The 24,385-nt window shown below is 42.1% G+C and overlaps 1 protein-coding gene across 8 annotated transcripts in view; it reads left to right on the top strand.

Annotated features, from left to right (window-relative positions):
* Positions 1-9,605, top strand: part of FARS2 (phenylalanyl-tRNA synthetase 2, mitochondrial) — a 228,705-nt gene extending 219,100 nt beyond the window's left edge. For 6 of the 8 annotated variants that reach the window (XM_050970549.1, XM_050970551.1, XM_050970546.1 and 3 more), the window contains one exon: positions 9,251-9,605. In XM_050970549.1, coding sequence (XP_050826506.1) covers positions 9,251-9,389 — 139 coding nt within the window. In that variant the 3' untranslated portion in view covers positions 9,390-9,605. Of the gene's footprint in view, positions 1-6,513; positions 6,660-9,250 lie in introns of all 8 variants that reach the window. The other 2 variants (XR_007776807.1, XM_050970550.1) reach the window with 2 other exon arrangements.
* Positions 9,606-24,385: the final 14,780 nt, after the last annotated feature.

Genomic DNA, 24,385 nt, shown 5'->3' with positions numbered 1-24,385 from the left:
CACTATGCATACTTCCTAGAATATACACATTTTTTATTTTCATAAAGAGCAACCATAATATTAAGGGGGCAACATGCCAAACATGGCAGTTAGAGTTTTCCATATGAATGCTCATTTTGATAGCTGTTAAAGTTCTGGCCAGTGCACCTCATTGGTATATGTTGTCATCTTTTGGCTAGTTTCAATAGTGCTGTAATATTTTCCCCATTTTTCCATTCAAAATAACCAGGAAAACCTCACCTACAAGATCCAGACTCTATGTCTCTCATTGTGGTCCAAATGTATTACCTGTACAAACGGGATCTGGCAAGAGAAAAGTTTAACAGCCTGACAGTTTTCCAGTGTGTTAACAGGAGTTCAATCTGCTGGCCAGTAGTTCTCCTTACTCTGAGGACTTTTCTCTGAGTTCTCTTTCCAAGGCAGCAGCTGTGGAAAAACGATGAGAACAGGTTTCTTATGGCTATCTGTGTGGAACCACTCTATCTTTAGGGAGGGAAAGTGGTGGATTTCTGCATCTCCAAAACAAATCCAGCTAGCCAGATTAAGGCTTATAAAACCTGACAAATCTGAGAGGAAAAATTACTTATGAACTGGAAGGACATAGCAAGCAACACTTAATTGTGCAAGTGGCTGCAGGTTTTTCACTAGCTTTGGCAGATACTGTAAGCAGCCCCATTGAGAAACCCCCTCTACTTGCACACACAGAGCTACAGATGGTTTTAAGTTTCCTTCTGGTGCTGCAGGCTGACCAGTGGAGCAGGTGCTTTTAATCTATTGCTTTTTCTCAAAAAAAAAAGGGGGCAAGTGATTTCTTTTAACCTCTGCTTTCTGTTTTAAATCCCCTCTTGTCTTCTAGTCTCAGGTTAACTCAGCTCTTCCTGCTGACTTCTTGTCCCCATCCTGTTTTCTTCTGGTTTGGGCTTAGTTTATCAGTTAAGAAACAGCATATTTGGTTATTCTGGTGTTGTCTCTCCATTCTTCCCTGCCATTTCCACTCTGTTTTGATGAGTTGCTTTTTCCTGCCATAGCCTGTTTTGGTTTCCAGGACTGCTGTACAGTAGTGCAGTAAAGAAGGGTAAGTGGCAGTGTGAGTGAATGGGAAGGGTTACTTGGAAGAAGGGTAACTCAAAGGGTCTGTGGGGCCTTGGACAAGTAATTTAGGTTCTTATCTGAGTCCAGAGCCATGTCCATCTTTACTTTAACTCACAACAAGTGTAAAAGGTCCTTAAACACCTACCTCCTGGGCCTGGTGAGGACAAAACCACTAATCTCAGTGAAGAAATCTATACAAGAGTCTAAAACAGCATTCAGGCCTCCCCATGCACTTGTCTGTCATCTAGACCCTGATTTCTGCTAGTGCTCTGTGGAGATACATCTAAACCAGCTGTCACTACCATCCATCTTCATTTCTTAGGAGAACGAATTGTTTTAAATTCTCATATAAATTCCCTTTTTGCTTGATTATGAAATATGTTTTAATTTGACAGCAATGTTATTTTTAGTAATACTTTTTGTAGCCTTTAGTATTAACATCTAGTTGGCAGAAAAAACTGCTAAATATTTATACTTCTCATCTTTGATCTTTCACTCAGAAGAACTGAAAAGGTATCACACTTAACATTTTTATTATAAATATTTTAGAGAGCATTTTAAAGAGTCCAAATTCACCTCTCATGTTGGATTTATTCAGAATGTTGGGATGGGTTGTCACTCTTAAGTACAGGTAGTTGCCAATGGTTGGAAAGTTTAGAGTGATCCTGCTGTGGCTAAGGGCCAGAAATAGAATTATTAACATCACGGTTTGATAGGAGGAGGACCAAAGCTTCTTGCATCCTCTTACTCACACACAGTGGCTCAGAGGGAGATGAATACAATGTCTTTGCTCAAGAAGCCCAGCTCTACAAAGTGTGTCTTCCAGAGCTGCTCTTTGCAAACAGGTTGTGTCCCTGATTCTCTCTAGTACAGACAGTTGTCCTGGAAGGGCACAACAGGGTTGTGAATGAGATACCCAAGGCACAAAGTTCTGCCTTGGGTAGAAGGCCACAGAGCCCGTTGCTGCCAGAGATACCTTCTTCCACCGCTAAATTACCAGGGATTTAGGAGGTCAAGAAAAATGTGGAGAAAGCAGGAGAACCAGCAATGCCAGAAAATATGTTGATTTATTATGGGGTTACACACTAAAAATGTGACTTTTTCTAAAAATTTCCTAGTTGGTAGCCAAAATGCTTCAGCTGCCAGCAGTACCAGGACTTCCAGGTAATGTGCGCTTCTGTTCTCCTCAGTATGTCAATATCAGCTATGCCAGCCAAGTTTCTTTTCCAGAGAGAGGAGGTGATCCATCATAGGAACTTTTGCCTTGGCCTCTCATGGGAAATGCAGTCCTGCCATGGTTTCTGAACTAAACAGGGAATGAAAAAGTCAGGAAGCTTAGATGGTAATTCCCCCAAGACAGAATATCGAAATAGAGTATTTTGTTCTTTTGTTTGCTCGGTTAGAGAGTGTTTAAGTCTCCAGTGGTCAATTTTTAAACAAATAATGAAAAGTATTATTTCTTGCATTCTATTTTGGTGAAAACAAGATTAGACTTTGAAAAGACTTTGACACAAACATTTTTCAGTCAAACCTAGGGAAAGTGAAGCAAAATAAAACCCTGTGCTCTTCACAGAACAAGTATTCTGTCCTGTCTCATGCTGAGACTATAGTTTTTTCTCTCCTACTTTCAGCATCTGATTATTTTTCTATGTTTAGTACATAAAAATAAGTCTCAAGTACTTTACCAGTCAACCTTCTCTAATTTGCCACTGCAATGGGTAGAAGTTATTTCACTGGATTTTGTATATATGTATCGAAAGTTTTCTTTCTCCTGCCTTTATTTCACCTGTGCAGTCCTTGTATCCTGTCATGGTGATAACTCTGAAGAAAAAATAGGGGTTTATACCCTATTCTGAGTCTCACAGGTTTGCACATGTTCTGATCTTTGTGTCCATTCTTCCACTGGTCAAAGGCTCAACCTTGGGAAGTTGAGAGACCCATTCCATGTGTAGTGTTGAATTTATGTGGCATGGTGAGTGCTCTGTGGTTACTCAAAGTTAAGCAAGTCTTGAAGATATTCAGCCTCTAGCCCACTCTTGAATTTTCCTAGATTTAGAGGAGGATTTTGAACTGAATCTTTCAATGGACTGGTGAGCCCCTAAAAACAGGAGAGGCCCAGTGTGAAGTGAACGCACAAAGTTCACCTTGCAAGAGGGACAATTCTCAGTCACATCCAGCCTTAAATCCACATGAAATGGATTTGTCTGTATCGGCATGGATCAAATATGATGGGAATTCTGTCCCCTGAATTTGATAGATGATTTTCCCGAAGAGGTGGAGGTTGGAGGACAAGCAGTCATCACTGATGCTTCAATCCATCCCCTTGAGAAATGGTTTTGTACCTGCTTACAACCATTGATCATTGCCTTCTTCAAGGAGTCAGTGAGTCACTGTCTTTAAAAGAAAAAAAACAATCCCAAATCCCAAGGCTTTGTAGGCTTTTTCTGCCCTTTGGTGGCAGCAAAAGTCTGTGTCACAGCTTATGATCCTGTGGGTACTCTAAATTTTTTTTTAGTATAATGGAGAATGGTACTTTTCTTCTTCACCCTTGTGATATTTCATTGCTGCCTGCATGTAATGGATTCCATTACTTCTGAGGCTGTGAGACTTAAGAGCTTTTTAATAGGAAGTGCTTGGATCTGAGATGGGTTATCTGTATCCTTGGCTGGTTACTGAGAGGATGCACTAGGGAAATACTCTCTCAATTTCTTGTATAACTCAGTCTGTTTAGAGTTCCCTCTGCTTAGGAGCTGGCAGAAGAAAGCCCTGCACTGCTTATGGTAGTTCTTTTGTTGGCCTCTGTCAACAAACCAAGGTGATCTATTGAAATAAGAAAAAGTCTTAATGGGCCAAAGTGCTCAGCCAAAGCACAACTAATTGCTTCTACCTTTCCATTAAACATTCAGTAGGCACCTTAACAGCCAGGAAATTTTCAAGTGGAGCCTGTGAAAGATTTTTTTTTCAGTATTTATCTATTTGTATCTGTTCCTGCATGCAAGAAAATATTTGATAGATTTAGACAGAAAATGAAAATAATCATCAAAGCTTTTGAATTAACCCAATGTTTTTGAATACTGGACAATGACTGAGGTTGTCCTTATGGATATCTAACAGTGTCCAGTGACTGAGAAGCTGAAAGTGCTTTCATTTTTCATCCACTTTTCACTATCTAAGCTAGAAGGTGTTATTTATGTCTTTTGCCAATATATCCCATACTGTGCTCTTTATCTCTCAATAACCTGGCTATTAACAGAATTTTGACTTTTTTTTTTTTCCTGCATGAAGAGAGAAGCTTGAAATGGAATTAATACTAAAGAAAGAATGAAAAGATTAAGCAGGTTTCAGGTTTGGTACTCAGATACGGATTTCACCGAGTCCAGTTAGAAAAGAGCAACAAGTCCATTACTGTGTCAGTTTTGTGAAATAGAAGAACAATATTTCAGTCCAATCATCAGTCACTGAACATGCATCTCTTTTGAACTGACCGCCAAAACTATCCAATAAAGTTGACACTCTTAACATGCATATATTGGCCTGAACTATTTTTGAAGCTGAATCACCCTTCTGCCAAGCATCAGCTGGAGAAGGTAAGCAAGAGAAATGACCATTTCCTGCTTTCTGTGGGTTTAAAACAATTCTTTCATCTGGAGGTGATCTAATGCCTTTCCCTGGCATCAAAATCACCTTAAACAAAAACATGTCCCTTTTTCTTTAAGAATATGCTGTGTGTACAATGTGCTCTTCCAGAGAGATGAAGTATTAGCATTTGAAAGGACAGATGAGAATGCGTATTTTGGAAAGACCTTTGTTCAGAGAATTACTGCTATATTCTATGTGCATATCACCATGGTAATTGAAATATTTGCCACTGATGAGAAGGTATACAGCAGAAGCCTTTTGCCATTTTCATTAATGTGGTTTCTAGCAAAGAGTGCTATTTGTCAGTTTAAAATTTAGGGTAGGATATTTAGCAGTTGTGCCTAGTGTCATAGAGATGGATGTGGTTTGAAAGCATGAAACAAAAAGGAACAGGTAATGACATCTTCTTCTTGCAGTTTAATATTCTTCCCCATTTCCACTTAAAATCTGAACCATTCTGGAACTGCTGGAGCCACAAAGCAAAGCCAAAGCTGTGCTCTCTGCTTGGCTTTGTCAGTTAGGATGCTGGTAACATGAAACAGTTTATTCCTTTCTTCCCATCACCACTACTTTTGGGACATTGTTGCAAACAAAACAAGCCTTTCTCTTCCCTGAGGTCATTCCGTGCGTGCGATCTCTGTGAAGGGTGTAGCAGCCATGAGTACTGTGTGAAGGTTTATGTAAGGGGATTGCATGATGAATCTTATGAAGGCATAGAGGACACACATTTCCATGGGATATCCTTAAGGAACCTCATTAACATGACTCACTTAACTGAGAGGAAAAAAATCTCAAATGCTTGCACTACCATGTGTGTAGATCTTTCGTTTTAAATAGTATTCTGTAGGAAAAGGTGCAGTATAGGTGTCATGGTGAGTAGTACTGCTTAGTGAACTGCTCAGGATACAAAGGGGATGGTACTCTTTTTTGCTCTTTCTTGCTGTGCCCAATTGTCATCTCTAGTTTTCTGTTCCTCAAAGTAAATCCAGCTCTCTAGAAAAATGTCTGGTTTTGTGTTGTCCTCGCCACTTAAGAGCAGGGGTAACCTCCATACAGAACTCTCCATGCTTCTGTGCTTTATTTAAGCTACAGATGGGGTTTCCTACTCAGTGCTGCCCCTTTTATCTCCCTCCTCCAGTACAGGATGGAGAACATTTCATTCTTGTTATGGCATTGCATGTGGAAGAGATAAGTGCCAATGCCAGGCATTTATTCTTTATGCAACATTTTGGTTACCAAATGACCCTGTGGTTAGTCTTATGTAATGCCTGAGACAGCTTCCCTAGAATGCTGAAGTGTTTTGCTGTTGGTAGCTTCTGGGATCAGCTTTCCAGCCAAGTTGCATTTAAAGCATCCTTCAGTGATCTTTCATGTAGGGAAAGCTAACAAACGTGTATTAATTTTTGTTGCCTACCACACCTTTTCATTCTAGCCTGGATACCAGGGTGAGGTTGCTTTCATATTGATTTTATTAGACTAGTGGCAGACTAAGACCTCTTCATTTCATGTTCTGCTTAGGTATCAGGCAGAAATACCCAAACATATACACTGACCTTCAGATGGACCCCACACAGTGACTCTGACCCGGCAGGGACCAGCTCCCTAGCACATCAAGGCAGCTGAATGCCGATTCCTGAAAATCATGAGGCAAAGCTCTTTCCTCCAAAACTCGTATGAAAGAGCATTAGGCGTTATTTTGCTCCAGTGTTTGTCCACAGTCTGTATCCTGTTTCCTCCTGTGGCATCAGAATAAACCCCTGTCTTCCTTCTCCCTTTGAGCAGTGCTTCACTGTGTTCACTGCGCTTCATTACCTGCAAGCCGCAGGCTGGTGCAGAGGAGACTTGTGACACTGAGATCAGCTGAAGCCTAATGGGAGAGGAGTCCGCGTGACTGCAACCGCACGGACTTGTCTGCCGGTGCACTTTAGGTAAATAAAGCCCGGTGTGCTCACTCTTCAGCTTCTACATTTTTTTCCTCTTTTTTTTTTTCTTTTTTTTTTTCTTTTTTTTTTTTTTTACCCCCATTAAGCTGCTGCTGCAGGTTTTGGCCTCAAAATTTTGTTTCTCAGGATAGAGAGCCACTGCTTCTGTGTCGTCAGGCTGCAGCATGACATGCAGCAGAGACTTCATTATGCATAAGCAGAGCCATCACTAAGGCAGGCAAACACTCTGTGGCACTGCAGAACAAAAGGCAAGTGAGAAACGGAATGAGCAAAGGTATTATTTGCTGACAATAATTGTTTCCAGTTGCAGCTGATGGCAGGGATTAATCACAGTGTCTTAATACTTTATTTGGGAGCAGGGGAAATATTAAGGGAGGGAAGAGCTGAGAAGTGCTTTTCCAAATCTCCCTTGAAAAGTTAGTAAATAGTACTCTGGAAACAATGCTTAAGGTTTTGAAACTTGCAGTGTGTCTTTTATTGAAATGTCTTTGAGCCCTTATACTCCTTCTTTCTAATTAGCAACTGAGATGCAAATAAACCTAGCTAAAAGGTGGGAGAAAAGCGTAGCATACAATTTAGCATCCATGTTATGTGGAGCTATGTATATTAGTAATTACAACTTCATTTTTTGCCTATAATTAAATCTAGATTAATTACATATAATGCAATCCCCATTTTAGTTCTCTCACACCAATGCTTAACTTCAGCTGCACTAGCAGAACTCTAGTCCAGTGCTGTTCTCTACAATCTCTACTCTTTCCTGATTTAAATACATCCCAAAGCTACTGTTTTTCCATAACACCCACAAGAAACTCTTGTGTCCTGGTCTGCCATGTATAATTTGTTATGGAATGGACCACTCTGTAGCATGGAGGGAGGGGGACACAGAAACACCTGAGTCAGGAGTAATTGTCACTTTCATTTAACCAAGGCCAGTGCAGAAGCAGTGATGTGGCTACATGTACCACAGCATACACCTACATTAAGCAAACTTGTGTTTACATCGCATTAAATGATGATAATGAATTTTCAGTCATGGGATATATTCCCAATATTTGCAAAACTTCAGGATTGAGCCTGTGACTGTACACCTTCTAAATAGATTTTCAGCCAAAGCAATTTGCAGATGTTTTTGATCAGGTGTATTCCTATAGGACCTTTAAAAATTGAAATACTACCAGCTCTAAAGATATTGGCTAGCCTAGTTTTGAAAATCATTTCTGTTGCACTCCAATGCATTATCCCTCTCTCTTACTCAAGTTTTTCACTGGCAATGTAGCATCTGACCAAATCCTTGTTGTTCCATTTACTTCCTTCCCTGAGGTTTGTCCTCTTGGCTGCCTTGAAGAGGTGGAGCAGAGCAGAGCAACACCTTCCCCACAGTTACACCTCCCCCTCTTTTCTCAAAGATTACTTTTCTGCAGCATTTAACCTGCACACAGGGAAAGCTCTTGGCTGGCTTTTAGCAGTTAACTGCAGTCAGCTTAACACTTTATGAAATGCAGTTTGCCCTTTTAGGTGCTAGCCAGATTTAACTTGCTTTATCTTCAGAACACACAAAAAAGGATAAATGCTTTAATTAGAAGTAGCTTTTTTGTTGTAAACTGCTAGTGGGAGCAGGGTGAACTTCCCGCCCTTGTTGGGTGGGACAAACTGGCATCAAATAACAATTCTGAGGTAAAAATTACCTGTGCCTGTTCCTAGTAGGATTTGAGGCTGAAATGAATGTCTTGAGAGTTGTCTTTGTGGATGAACACATCTAACCTTAGATTTAATCAAATAATCATAGGCATAAATGTGGTTCTAACATGAAGCAATTTTCAGGAGAGAGATGACCCGAAGCTTGCTGACTGCCTTTGTGTGCCATTAAATGCAGAGTTCTGCCAGTCTGGAAGCTTCTTCTGCCTGGTGCTGTCTGGTTTCCCATTCTTTTTCCCCTCAGATTTTCTCTCTTTCATTGAAGCTTCTTCTTTCAAAGTTTCACCTTTGAAAGAAGAAGCTGTGTGGGCTCCATTTGAGACTAAAAAGGATACCAAAACTGCCATTTAAATTCAGTAACACAGGCACTGCAATTACAGAGATGCCCTTGCAAAACTAGGTGCTCCTGCCTGCTTTTGATGGAGAGCAGAAAGATTTTTTTCACTCTTATTCAACCTAATTGTTTGTCCTGATTTTTCATTAACTTGTCTTTGCCTAGCCAGCAACTCTTAAATGCTTTTCTTTCCCCCATCATTCCCTTTTCTCTATTCCTGTTCCCTGTTCTGCTTTGTCTCTACTTTCCATGGCACAGTGTAAGAATCTCTCCTCTGGGGGCTGTTTGCCCTGGTAAGAAGCTACCACCCCACAATACAAGTTGAGGTATGAGGTGGACTTCAGCAAAGTCCTCTGCCAAAATTAAAATTCAGGTCAGTCCCGCCTCTCCGAACTGTGTATCTTAGCATTAAGGTGATTTTCAAGCAACAAGGGCAAAATTAGACCGCAAATAAAAATGATCCAGAGGGTAAGTGTTTGGCCTCATGTATTTGCATTTGCAGGCAGATGTATTTATGAGTCCTCTTTTGGTTTGTGTTTTGTAGGACGAAGAAGGTCAGCCACTGCTACCGTATCATTTACCGGCACCCGGAGAGGACGCTAACGCAGGACGAGGTGCATCGCATCCATCACGCTATTGAGGAGTCAGCAGTTCGGGAGCTTGGGGTGGAGGGCAGGTTCTAGCAATGCTGCTCTGGAGCCCCCAGGACAGTTGCTTTTTTCTTTCTTTTCTTTCCTTTTTTTTTCCCTTTATTTCTTTTTTTTTTTTCTTCCTTCTTTTTTTGGGGGTGGTTTTAGGTCACAAGTAGAGAGATGGGTTTTGTGACTGAACACAGAAAGTGATTGATGAATGGGCAATGGTAAAACTGGCAGGTAATAAACATTACTACTGAGAAATCATTGATGAAATGCTGGTGCTTTATTTTAAGAATTGGGGGAACAGCAGTAATGTAAGATATCCCTCCTGTTACGATAAGAAATACACAGCCTGGTGGTTTTCTGTGTTGTTAATTGGTCCCTGGGTTCCATTAAACTGTAAATACTTGGCATTATTTCTGTGTTGACAGGATCTTCTGCCCATGTAACAAGTGAAGCAAATCAGAGACACAGATTAGTTCAAGGAAGAAAAACCCATCCTGCCCAACCCTACCTCCAATCCCACCGTTTTATTATTTTTATTTTTTTTTTAAATAAGAGATGTCAGATTTTGCTTCAAGAGACCTTCCAAAAAGTACTTGTGAAGTTTGACTCTCTTACCTTCAGAGCCCATGGATGTTGCTCTCATCAGCTACAGAGAAGGAGCCAATGTGGCTTGGGCCAGGCTTGGCTGTCTACAAATCCTGGGCCATTGGCAAGTTTTTCCTGTTAGATCCTCTTGCTCCCACAGAGCTGAGCAGAGCTTAGTGATGTGCTCCAAGCTTCTCAGGGGAGAAGCTCCCTCGTCTCACTTCTCTTTGCATAGACACCAGTTCAAGTTTCCTCCCCTGTCACCATCAAAGTGTAGATATCACCTATGGCAGGATGGCAGTAAATAGAAACTCTTCCCTACAATGCCCTGAAAAGCAGCTGCCTTGATCTCTCACAGTATCTTGCAATCTAGCAGCAGTGTCTGCTCAGAAAATCGACCTTTAACGCAAAAAGGAAACCAAACTAAAATGGGATCTTCTGCTGTTTGAGGCTCCAGTTGCTTTACAGGGTGCTTGCCTTTTTCATTGCAGGTTATAATAAGTAAATTCTGTGGTGGTATGGTGCTAGGGCCTGTAGAAATGTTCAGAGGATCTGATAAATACTTGATGAGCCATTGCAGATGCTGATATGGAATATGGGACCTATTTTGGCTTGTGATAGCATTTCATACAGTCTTGCAGGTCACATCTGGTTGCTGTGCAGACAACATTCCCTCCTTCAGAGAAGAAGGTGGTAAAAATGCTGCAATAAACAGCATCTAACACTGATTTATACCTTATCAAGAAACATCTGTGCAGCAGGCTTGTACTCAACCATACGAAGCCAGTTACTATTGCAGATGTGACAGAGGCAGAGAGCTCATTTTAATTTCATTACTCAATATATTTAGCTGTGTAAACAAATCCTAATCTAAATCACTGTTGTGTTATCCAAATAACTTGATTATGAAAACAGTATGCTAGACTTTCTACAAGGCAAAAAGAATGGGTGCCATTTAGGCATCAGAAAAACCTACATGGTTATTTTTAAACCATCATCTACTAAGATCCATAAATACAGCCTAGCCCATTTGATGTTTTTCAGTCTACTTAAATCCTTCACCTTTTCAGAATTCTCAGTGATGACATGAGGAGGAGGAGGAGGAGAAGGAGGACTTCCCTGAATTGCACTGAGCAGTACTTGTTCCAAGACAGGGTGTGATTGATGCTGTCACACAGGGCAGCAGATAATGTGGATCTTAATTGATGAAATTGTCTGTGGAGAGAGTACCATAACCTGTGTGCTGTATGAAAGAACTAAGTCTCTTGGGAAAATAGGTACTTCAGCACTTCTGTGGTGAAGTAGGTCACAAGATTTCCCTTTTAATTTCTTGATTAGTGAGGTTTCCCTTTCATACTCCCCAAATCTTTCAGTTCTTCTTTGATTCTGATCAGCCAGTTTTGAGGGCATAGAAGTCTGGGAAAAACAAGGAGGAGAAAATTGGACATGGAGCCTTTTCCACTGCAGCCACAGGACTTCATGTCTGGCTTTGGAAGGTGGTTTGGGTGTTCTAGGATCAGCCCATATCCAGTCACTAACATCAGCTGTGTTTGACTCAGTGATTTTAGAGCTCTTTTCCAAGCTAAACAATTCTGTGATTCTCTGTGTCTGAATTGCACTCCAGTGAGCACAGGCTTCCTGCAACAGCCAGGTCTAGGTGGAGTAGTGTTATCCTTTGAAACCTGAAAAATTAATCTCACAAGCTAATAGGATAAGGGGGAAATGGAAAGCTTTCTCTGAAGGTGACCTGATACCATGGGATCATCTTCTGGAGTACATGTTTTCATAGGAGCAACTTTCAGGCAATAACATGAGCCATTAAGATTAAAAACCAAACAGCCTCTTCAGGAGCAAGCATGATTCAGTCAAAAATCATGCCTTTAAAATCAAATGGGCTGGCTGTGAGCATCATATAAATACTTGGCTATGTTTAGCTTAGGTAAGCCTTTGTCATATATGTTCTAGGATTAATCTGCTCTGAAGATCTATTGCTCTGGCAAGGATTCACCACAAGCAGCAAAGCAGACCTCAGATCAAAAGGCCTCAGTGTTGCACTTTTATGCTCCCGTTCTCTGGAAAATATGATCTTTTCTTCAAGCTTGACCTTAATTTCACTGGGAAATTTGCTATGGATAGTAGTAAACTCTCAAACCACGTGATCCCTTGTGGGTGCTGACAGAGAGCCCATAAGAATCCCAAGGTTGTAAAAGCCATGATTTATTTTACTGCTGGTCAGAGACACAGCATGCCAATAGGACCTCAGAGATTGGACTGATCCTGCTGAAAGTATGACTGAGGAAGGTCCTTGGGACAGTCAGTGACCAACTCTGACAAAGAAAGGGCTGCCCTCTGCTGTCACTTGGCTTTTCTCAAGACATATTTAGCACAAAGGTGGGTGAACTGGCTTGAAGACCAAGAGCAACGTTGCTGCTAAGGTAAGATCCCTTTCTGGTCTCTGCTACTCTATAATCGGTCTCATGAATATCCCGCAGCCTTGGATGAGCTCCAAGTCTAGTGAAGTGGAATAAGTTCCCAAATATCCAAGTGATACCATGCCATGTGGAAATATTAAGGGAGCAGCATTTAAGTAATTAATGGGCATGCTTACTGACTAGTGAGGCACAATACACTGCTTCTTGTTTTTATCAGCTCCTTGTGTATGTTTCTGTGTGCCTCTAGATTTATATCAGCATCCTTGAATAAAAGAAGGAAAAGTCAATTGTAGCAAAAGAAGCTACAGGAGTACTTACCTGATTCTGTTGTTCTTTTTAAAGGTGCTGCAATGGAAAGGTGGTGTGATCTAGATAGGCAGGAAATGGCTCTGTGTTTTTACCTGTGAGACTGCAGTCACCTCCGCCTTGGTATTGCCAGGTGTGATCAAACAGTCACAGAAATCTGAAATCAGTTTTCAACTGGGAATCCAAGCTATATAAGTAAACCACTGGTGGTCATTATTGCCCTTCCACTGGGAGTGTCACTGCTGTCCCTCCTGCAGCTGGTGGCTGTACTGCAGCACTGAATTTACTGACTTCTTACTCTGCACCTGTATTAATTTTTTCAGCTACTGACATATTGGTCTCAGCCCTTGAATAATTTCTTGTAGGGATAACTTTTTGTAAAAAAAAAAAGGAGAAAAAAAAGTTGTGGGCTTTTCCTGTGGTAATTTTTATCTGCAGTAATTGTTGCATTTCACCTGTCCCAGAAAAACTCACAGTCAAGACAGGACTCTTTGGTGGCTCACTGAAGTAAACACAGGGAGTCTTGCCCTGAAAAACAGAATTATGTCTGTCTCATTGAGTTCATATTTGGGCAAAACTAAAGAACCTTGTCTTCATTGTGGGTTGACTGAAGGTTGACTGGTGCTTGTTAGTTTAAGCCAGGCTCAGAAAGCACCCTATGTTGCCACCCCCACCCCAAACACACACAGAAGAAGTTTTATGCACAAGGACATTCTGTCTGATTCAGTGTGAGCATATAAAATGATTGTGCTGGGTATTTCAGGCTTGCTTGTTGGTGAACTGTCTCCATCTGAATGTTATCATCTGGGAGAGAAAATGGCTTAGTACTTCAGCTCTGAAATAAGTAGCCATATTTTTAAAGCTCAGAGCTCTCTTCAGCTACTGTCTGCTGTGTGTCTTTGCTCAGAGATGACTGTTTCTGTGAAACAGATTTGCTTTCTGTGTAGAACAGGCCATATTGACTAATTACACACATCCTGATCAAATTTTAAGATATGTGAGCGTTGTCTTGAAGGGCCACCAAAATTGAAGCAGTCTTGTGATGACCTTGACAAATTTGTAAGGGACACAAGAAACCAGTCATTGGTACTTGCTGCCCGCTTTTAAATGTTGGTAGAACCACATCAGAATTTTAAGCTGAGTTGTCTCAGAGGAGACAACTGCAGTTCAACACAGAGCATGGACATATGTTAGGTGAAGGCACTGACTTCTCCAGACTGTGTTGTATAAGGTTTGATCATCATTAACATCTGATGCACGCAAATGTTTGGCAGTTTTTGTGCTTTTGTGCTTTTGTCAGATGGCCTCTGTTATTCTATTTATGCCCACTGTTAACTAAGTAGAGTCTGGTTTAGTCTGCCTTTTTTACTTGGACTTCTAACACGACCTTGCTTTCTCAGTTCAGTTTTGCTTACTTTCTCATACAGTTCTTGCTGTTGAAATTTGGTATAACTTTGGTGAAGAAACAGTGCCAGGCTGCAGGCAGGGAGATTTATTGTGCCACAGCCTAAAGCCTGTGCTCCTGCACCACATTACTGCAGGGTCTCTCTGTTCTCACCCTCTGGATGCAGGTGATTAACACATGGTCCAGGGAATTGCGCCTCTGCCTGCTCAGTAATTTGCTGGGCAGTGCTGCAGTCATCCAGAGCAGCTGCCACCTAAATGGGCAGTAGATTGTTCTCTTTTTATTTTAGTGCCTGCAGCTTCACTGTGTGCCACAGCCAGACGTGCTGTGTTGGTGTTTGCTGCAGCAAAGCATCAATTAGCTGCATTTCCCAATGTGCTGCCTGTGCAGCCAACTTCCAGCAGAATCTCTGCTTGCACATGAATGGTTGTTCCCATGCCCATCCTCAGATGGGAGGCACGTCAAGGCCAGGGGTCAGGACTAAAAACTTACTAGACTCCCAACAGGTATGATTAACTGCTTGTGGGATTTCAGCAATGACTGTACAGGATGGAAAGTCCAAACTTGAGGTATCTGTCCAAAAGTCACTTGAAGGATTTTGTAACCCAGCACTCAGTGGCTGTGGTGACACCGGTGTCGTTCTGGAGGAGGGGAACAGGTTTAGGGAATGATCACAGGGTAGCTGAGCAGCAAGGCACTCATGTCCTGGGCTCAAAGTGCTGAACTATCCTCCCCACCACCATGCTCCAGGGAGGCACGGATGTGATTTTGGCTGCCTGCCTTTGCATAGGCACATAGTAAATAATTAACATGCACAGCCAGGCTTTTTGGTCATCAGTTATTGCTGTAACTGATGATTAATTCAAGGAATTATTGATTCTCATGCCAAATCTTTACTCATCAGTGGTGGAGAAACTAATAATCATTTACAGGGTCATTATTGACAGATCTCAGTACAAGATAAGTTTTCACAGGATAGGAAGTGGATAAAACATGTGGGACTGGAAGTGTAGGTCCGTAGGTTTGTTTGTGTCTTCCTGATTGTGAGGGGAGTGATTGACAAACTCAAGTGAAAATCTAACTTGTAGCCACCCCAAGGCCCCTCTTGTTGGGTGTTCACATACTTGGTGTTGCTTTCAGGAGGAACAGGGCCACCTAGCATCACCAAAGAGCTCTCCAGAGATGTCTGCTCAGTGTCCACAGGATGCTCTTGCCTGGACCTTGGAGACTCTGAGCACACATTACGCTTTACACAGCAACATGGTTGGAGCCTGATTCCCTTAAAATTCCTGTCCTATGCTCACAGTACACGTAAGCTTACCCCCCTGGGCCCTGCCCTGAAACACTTCCTTTCTTTGACAATCTCCTAAATTCTGGTTTATCTCCTTCCCATGACTCCAGACCTCAGCTCTTCTCCCCTTTCTACCAGAATGCCCCAGTCAGTGCCTGCTGCCTTGCCAGAAGCTTGCTCAGAAGGTTTTCATGCTGGGGCCAAGAAAAACAGATCGATGCTCCTCGAGTGTGTGTGTGTTAATGCTTGGGTGTCTCCTCTCAGCTGCTGTTTTTCCCAAAGTTTGCCAGAACATCATGCCTCAGAGACCCTCACTTGAGGTCCAGCATGGATGTGTTTGGATCCAACAGTCAGTGAAGGCCATTGGCAGTGGAAGCCTGAGCACCCCTCTCCATTGCACACAGCATTCCTTCCTTAAACAAGGAGACAGAGAAATAGCAGGCCTGCAAGGAAGGCATAATTAAGAGTATCCTGACTGAAAGTTCAGGTGTATTAGTAAGAACATGATGCCCAGCATGGTCCCTTGCATATACTTCCAGAAAATTATCACAAATATATTTTGATAAATAATAACAGCAGCCTTCTTGGTGTTTACAAGCTGCTGTTATTGTACTGTATAGCCTGTGTCATTTCCTTTTCTGCTTGTTAGAAACACAAAAATTTGAATTTGGTTAAGAATTAAATTATTTCCTGATGTTCCTGGTCTTGCAGCATTACTTCTTATGTTTGAATAAGGAGGTCAGCCCAGCTTTGCTAAGAAGATTTTCAGTACCTTACCATATTATGCTATTTGTATGTCACACACATATGAAATCAGAGTGAGTCTCATTTCTGTACTGTGGACACACAAGCTGGGTTGTTCCCTATATTCTGTCTGATTGGGGATTTTTCTCTCTGCTGCTTTGCCCCAATACAAAGAAATCACCTTTTTCCTAGAAAAATTCAGTACTTTCTGGTGCCTCATGCTGTCAGAGAGCCAACACTCTTCTGAGCACTCTCCCTTCAAAGATCAATCAAATTTTGGGCAGAGAACTCCCTTTCCCACTTGAGACTTTTTTTCAGCCTGAAAGACTTTCTGGCATCTGTTTTAGGCTCCTGTGAAACACCTGCTGCTGGTGACAATGCCGGTCTTTTTCTGTCTCCAGGGAAGAAAGGTGACTTAATAGAAAGGCCAACTTTATAAAAGACATTTGAACTACTTAAATGTCCTGCCAAAATGACAAAAAAAAAATTGTAGCCTCTTAAAAATTATGCACAGAAGTCAGTTTTGGTCTTTACTAGAGGGCAGGTTTGTGCAGTGGTAGCATTTCCACATCAGGGCAGCTTGTGAGGCTCCAACAGAGGACAGCTTTTCCACTGAAGGCTCTTTCATTCATGTTTGGAAAACTGCTTGGTAGTTTTATGGCTTCCCTTCTGTTTGGACACACATCTGGTGTCATTGGCTGTGCCTTCTCTGTGCCTGGTGCTCTGGCTCTGCCTAGGATGGGGCAAAGAGGGGAAAGTGGCTCTGAACTCACAGGGTCTGTTTGTTGCTATCCCTTTCTCTGGGCTTTGAGGGAAGTCAGCTGGAAGAATGCTTCTCCTAGCACTGATGTTCCAGTGGAGACATGGTTAAAAGGAAGAAAGGTAGTGACATTTCCCAAAGGGAAGTAGGTGTGCGATGATCCATGTGGGACAGTTGGCCTTGCATTCGGACAGCAACTGTTCCATGCTGCCAGGGAAAAGGTCATTTTTCAGTGTAAATGCAGGTGGCATCATACATGGCCATCTCCACCTGGAAACCACCTGTACAGTCCAGATGTTGAGCTAAACACTGGGCTTCCCTACATGGCCATTGAGTTATTTTGTACATAAAACCAGAGTTTCATGTATGGGACTCTGTCCAGAAAACTCTCTGGAAAAGCACACTCTGTAAATGGGGTAGGGTAGGCTTGTTATTAAACCCTTCCTATCAGTGCCTACCTAAAAAGGAAGGACAAATCTCTCCATAAATGGGGGACTTTTTCTTAATAGGAGATGTAATCCTGACCTTTCCTACAAGATCTTAGGGATCTTGAAACATTTTTCCAATGAAGATCAAATGATACGCCTTTATCAGGCACTTGAACTGAAGGCTGGAGAGACTGAGGTGTTGTCTTTTCTCATAGATTTCTGATAGAGTACCTCAGTCCCATTCTGTAGGTGGCATATGCCCTCAGGAATGAGGGAAGGGAGGAGGACCTTGGTGCTTTACCTGATCCTTACAGCACTGGGTTCAGATCAGGCCCCACTTCTCTGCTTCTCTGCATTGCAGTGGCTTTTAATGCTTTACACTGGAAGCTTTCTCCACCAAAATCCAACCAGAAGTGTTACAGTGACTGAGAGACAAAGGATGAAAGAAGGAATGTGTGAGGCAACAAGGGTCACCAGGCATCTAATTTTCCCAATACTTCCACTCTTTTCTTTTCAAAGCACATGTTGAGTGAGGCTGAGGAAGCAATTGGCAGCACATTCACAGCATCGTGGTCCTCTGTGTATGTGTCTTCTGCAAGGCTGTCAGTCTGGTGTGTGCACTGAAATTGTGTCAGGAGCTACACAGTTTCTGCCTGGGATTTAGCATGCCTGGTCTGCCAGAAGATTTAATTTCAAGAGCTCTTGGGCACCTTGGATCTGCTGTAAGGAATGGGATGAAATGCTTAGCCCTGCAGGGCATCTCTCTGGACATGAGAGTGCAGAGAACAGGAGTGCTCCTGCTTCCTATGGTCCTTGCCTGCTCCAAGGCCAGTGCACACCCCCAGTGCTCTCATTGAGGTGCCACAAGAGCTGGGATTCACATGGCGGAGTCTGAAACATATTTCCTCTTGTGAAAGGCTGGCAAGTGTACGTGAAAGCATTTCATCAAGTTATCAAATAACATTTTGTTCTTGTCTCCATATGATTAGCATATCTCGGCAGTCCAGGCTCTTACATACAAGATTATAGATGCAGGAGCTCTCAATGCATTGTTTTTCTTGCATTAACCTTTTCTGTTTCCCCTTGTGCCCGTGTGAACTTCTGTCATTCACGTCCTGTGGTAAGAAGCTGAGTTTAGCTAAGCTGTGTTAAAAAGAACGTATGCTTTGGGTCGGTTTGAACCTGTCATCTAGCTTTGCCTGCTGTCCCACATCCCAAAATATCCAGCACATTCAACACCAGGCCCCTGGTAACCGGAGAGGTACTGACAAATCTGGGTAGTTTACGGAGGAGAGTGGCAGAGTTGATCAGGAGAGGTGGAAGCACAGGTAGATGAGTTCAAATATAAACTGATGCAGAGCCCAGCTCAGGAATGACTAACAAATGTGTGGTTTGTGAGACATGTAGAGCTCTGATGAGCACGAACACCCTCCCACTCTCCTGAGCATGAGAGCAGAATTCTTGGTGTGACACGCAGGGATATAACAAGGACTAATAGTGTGACAGTCAGACTGAAAGTAAGGTAAAATTTCCTGACAGTGAGATGTATTTTGCTGTGAAACAGCCTCCCAGGGGAAAGGGCAGGAGCCCAACTGCTTTGTCCTTTTAAAAGCCAAACTGGACAAAGCATTAGGAAAGGTAATTCAGGGAGCAAGTGTAAATTAGCTGGAGTGGTGATCTAATAGATCCTTTCCATTTCTAGCTCCTAGGATATAATGCTCTCTGTAATGAATTTTTGACTGGTTTTTAGCTTAAGGGGTAACATGGAGATGAAAGTGAGCAAAAATATTAACAATAAGAACTAAAAAAAACAAACTGTAGAGTTTGTCTAATAGTCATGGAAAGTGCCAGATTGAGAGTTCCTTAGGTTAATGGCAGTATTCAAAAATAGCTTTGCAAATGAGAAAGTGAAAATCGTTACATAGGTAATTTTTGTAGTAATGGCATATTTTTAAAGAGTCCTGGTAGTCCCAAGTATCCAAGAGCACATCCCAGATTTGGGGGTGTTCCCATTCATGTAATGGGAAATTGCTGTAGCTGACACTGAAATGCAGCAACCACTGCACTGAAACGACCTGTTTTAATGGCAGCAGTTTAAGATGGGGTATAAAGTATAACTTCTGTAACTGAAACTGAAGAAAAATTGTCTTGGTTTGGCAGAATTTCATTAACTGATGAGTTATCTAGGCAGGAGTTTCTTTTGCAACTGTCTTTCCCCACGTCTTTGCTTTTAAAGAGCAGAATCTGGCAATATTGACCAGGCTTCCCTGGTTCTTTTTGGGTGGGCAGGGAGAAGTCTGCCAAACTAGCATGACCCTGAGCGGAGACATGCTGGACTTGCCTCCTTATGCAGCTTTTATCTCCCTCTTGAGAGTCCTGACTTCAGCTTCTAAATTCCTGGAGAATAAGGGCAATCTAGTTTCTTTCAGCAAAGACAAGAGGGAGCCTTTTAGAAAAAAACGAAAATGCAAAATAGTATGGATTTTGTATGGAACCAGAGCAGGCAGATTGGAAAAGCTGAACAATATATTATTAACTGGTTTTAATATTGTAATTTTAAACTGAAGTGTGTTGGTTGTCATTCACATAGGGAACAATGATTTTTTTTCTTTTTTTTTTTTTTTTTAAAGCAGTCACAAATCTGAAAGAAAGTGGCCAAAATGCAGATGTTCTGCATTGTTTACTGTTCATGAAATTAGACTTTCTTAAACAACAGCCTTGAGGAGTCAATTGAAAAAGGAAGGAAATGAGCCAGGCAAGAACTTTCATGTTGAACATGTCATCCTTCTGGAGCCACATGCTCACCATGGAACTGACTCACATGGCATTAAAAATTGTTTGTTCTCATTTACATGATCTGCAAGACTGTGTTTAATGTAGTATGTGTTAGCTGCACAATTAATCAAATGCTATCCATTTGTTAATAAAGGGGGAAAACATTCCTGTATAAAATGCCATTGACTACTGAGTAGCTCGGGTACTGAACAGTTTGCCTACCTCTATATTTTAGACAGACTTACCAATACTTAAGATTTTTTTCCAACAGTCACTACAGATTTAGTTCTTTTGTCTGTTAGCTAGTCATGCAAAAATCAGTAAAAATTTTGCTTTTAATGTTTATATTATTCATAGAGGTTGTTTGGAACTGGAGTTCTCACTTTATCCATCAGAAATTTTAGTGTCTCATCAAAAAACCCCATAACTTCTGGCCTGAGATAAAATCCTGCCACTCTCCTGCTTCCAAAAAACAGAGCCAAAAAAAATATTTATTTATAAACAACTGATGTGGCAGTTTTCAGCTTACAGCTACTGTAAACCTTCATGATCTGGGTTTCCCAGGGCTTGCAGGTTCTTAGTGTTATGGCAGCTGAAAAAATCATAACACCATCAGCTTCCACCATTTGAGCTGCCAAAATTGCAACATTCCTCTGAAGTGGCTTTTTTTTTTTTTCCCCATGAACCTTCTTATGTAAATTTTTTCTCTCTAAAACCTTTAAACTATTCCCAGGTCTTAGACTATAAATTAGTATTTGACTTTCAGTGGGACGTTTGTTTCTCAACTTCTTTATTTTATGAAAGAATGACTTCTATTCCTTTTCCATTTAGGCACCTTAGAAATCCTACCTTTCTTAGAGGTGCCACAGAAAATCTCTCAAAGCGTGGGTGGTTCAGCTGCTGTTACCTGATGCAACCCTCAGTCTGGGTACACTGTCTTGCTTTAGGGAAAGGATGGCTTCTGGCAAGAGGCTGTGGATCCCATCCCTCTGTTTGCTTGTTGGCTGCTGGTATGAGGAGGCTGGAAAAGGATGGAAAGGGATGTGATGCAAGGGATCTTGTAGAAAAGCCGTGGCATGAATGAATCAGAGAACATTGCTTCCTACTTAAGTGCCAAGTTCCTATTAGATACAGAAGGGATGTAATTCCAAAATCCAGGCACAGAACAGAGGACAGATGTTGATTGGCCAGGAAAGTAGAAGTACCATAGCAAATTGTGTGATTGACTGAAAAGGGAGTTGGGAATCTCCCTTTTATTTCCTTCAGGGACACTGACCAGAGAGACCATGAAGAATTCACATCCCCTCAGTTCTCCAGCCTGTAAAGTGGGAATGATAATGCCAGCTTTCCGTTGCCATGTGTCTTGAGACTTCCAGAGGTAACACTGCACAGTCCACTGCATTAGTGTGGATATTTAACGAGGTTTGTGCTGACATCAGGGCACAGCCAGGCATGCAGGGACCACTGGGGTACCTGATGTGGTACAGTGAGAAGGGCCACTCCGAAACCACGGCTGAACTTCAGCTGGTTGCCATGGCGGCAGAACCGCTCAGCGCGGCGAGGCAAGGGGAGAGTGATAAATGCTGCTCAGGATAGCTTACAGCATCAAGGCTGCACTTGGAAATAGCTCTGGTTTTCAGGGTCTGGGCTGGCAGGAGACATTGCTGAGCTTTGGGATTTCCTCTTCTCCAGCTCACCTGCAACGAACAATATGGACCAAAACATGGAGAACTGTCGCCCTGTTCTTCTAGGTTCTTCTAAGTTCTTCTGATGTTTACATTTTTGTAACGGAGTTTCTCACACACTTTTATGTAAATAATGATTGTTTTGCATTATGATTTACATAAATAATGATTTATGTAAATAATGATTGTTTTGCATTCCTTTCTAGAAGAAGAGAAATTTGATGGACTGTTGGTTTAACCAGTGTAGCTGGAGAGGTGGCAATTTCATCCTCCAATCCATGGTCACTTTTGAAAGTCTATAAATATTGGAGTCAGACATTAACTACACTTTGTTGCCTTAGATGTTTTAGCGTGTGTGTGTGGTTCGTATCGTGTCCTATTGCAACAGAGAACCACTGTGGAGAAAGAGCTTCAGGGCAGCTTTCCCTTGGCCTTTTGGTGATGGAGTGGGTGGGATAGGAATCTGCATCTCTCAAGCCCTTCAGCAAGAACTTGGTGTTGAAAGCTGGTGAATACCATCTGCTGGCCTGCTTCCTACTCATCATTTCACATGTGCTGCTGCCACGGACTCCTTTAGTCCCTGGGTCAGTGACATTCCTAGCACAAGGACTTTTCCTCCAGCCAGCCCCAGAGGCACCAGTCTCCCTCAGAGCCTGGAGCAGGAGCAGGGAAGGATACCCTCATCATTCAGGTTGTATGACTGAGATCTTGAGAGCACTGAATGGTCTGCTGGCAGTGAGAGAGCTGGTGGGAGGCAGATGATATAAATTGCTTCAAGAGAAATTGGAAGGTGTCAGAAAGGTCATTTTGGAAATGGGGAAAGGACCAAAGGGTTAGAGGGGGACATGTCAAGTGACATGAACTTTCTTGCTCTCTGCTGCTAGTATTTTAGACTTTGGAGGAAAAACTGGCGAGAACTTTCCTGCTGATGAAGCAACATACAAATGGACATAGTTGCAGGTTAGGAATCATAGATTTTACAAAGAAAATCATGAAAAGTGCCTTGTGAGCCACACTGACTGGTGAAAATTTGACAGAGTTTCTTAAGATGAGAGGAAGCAGACAGGGGCCTAGGAAATATCTTTAAAAGCTAGGGAAAGCATAGGGAAACTTAAAAGAAAAACAAGATAAATTGGCAATTGCATATAAGCCCACGCAGGCACTTACTCTCTTGCTTCTCTCTTACACCCACACACTCAAACACATCTTTCTGTCCGAAATAGTAGAAAAAAGATACCATAGCCTTTATTGTCAAGAGTAATTTCTCTTCATATGTCACTAACAACAAATTCTCACAGCAAGGAAATAGATACTTCACAAAACTCATCTGCCTGCTCTTTTCCCCTTTCTAAACCTGAAAAAAACAAGGAAGAAAGCCCCTGTGAGCTGTGGAGTTGAAGAGCTACATGTTGACAGCTCTTGGATGGCTGAAGGCCAAACACAAGTATTTGTGTGCCAGTAATCCCTCGGGAGGCAGCCGGGTGATTGCATGGGGAACCAGGGCTCGCTTCTCCTCACAGGAATGGCTTTGCTTTCGGGGCTGTCAGGGAGCATGGCTGTAGCTCCTCTGAGCTTTCACTCCCAAAATGCTTGGCAAACTGGGGGGTTTCCCACACATCATGTCCAGCTTTGCTGAAAAATCACCAGCTGGCTGCTCAGGAGTAGGATACCCCTCAAGAGGAAGTCTTTGGTTGCACAGGGGTTTTACACAGCAGGAGGAAGATGGGTGGCTGCCAGCTGGGTTTAAACTTGTGCCACCCCCTCTTGGCTGCTCAGAAGGGCTGAGCTCTGGGTGTCTTTGGGGAGACATCATGATGTCCATCATGTGCTCAGACAAGGGCAGCATCAGCTGCCTGGGTTACAGGAACAAAAGCTTGAGCCCACCTGAAGCATGCTCAGACTCTCCCTTTCCAGGGATGATCTTTTAACAGGGATTCACACTGAGTAGACCCTTGGAGATTCACTCAGAGGACTGAAAGCAATTTGTTCTGTATTTAACTGACACTGTAAGCTTCCCTTCTGAGTATTGGCATAGGCCCTCTTGGCTTAGACTGGTGTATGTGTGACTCCATGGGACTCTCCATCCCAGCACACACTCAGTGAAAGACTCCACCAGCTCATTTAGAAATTCAGCTTGCTCATAAGACTCATGTCCCATGCAGAGAGGAAAAAGATCCCTGGGCTGATGTGGATTCCTCTATTCTATGTATTCATTCGTGGTTGATGGTTGAGAAATTATAGTATGGGAGAGAAGACTATTATGGTTCCTGGCAAGGAATGGAATTTGTAACAGCAGATTTAATTTTTTAAATCATTTTTAAATTTTTTGTCAAAATTGTATTGTTTTATTTCATTTTATTTTGCAAAAGGTAAATAATAATACCCAAGAATGCCTCAAGCTACTTCCAGTGTTCTCTTCTTGCTACATGAAACTGCCAAATCTGAATTGGAAATAGGCAAACAAAATGTAGGGCTTTTTTATGATGCTTGGAAGAAAATGGATTTGCAGAGCTTCTCTCTTTAAATGTGTCAACATAAATGACATCCTAGCAGGTCTTGCAGATTGCATGGCATAGGCAAATAACTGCTATTTATTGCATGGGCTGTGCAATTTTTTACCTAGCTAT

The sequence above is a fragment of the Serinus canaria genome, chromosome 2 (assembly GCF_022539315.1).
Source record: "Serinus canaria isolate serCan28SL12 chromosome 2, serCan2020, whole genome shotgun sequence".
Taxonomy (NCBI): Eukaryota; Metazoa; Chordata; class Aves; order Passeriformes; family Fringillidae; genus Serinus; species Serinus canaria.
Note: the sequence above shows the minus strand (reverse complement) of the source record. Positions and strands in the feature narration are given on the sequence as shown.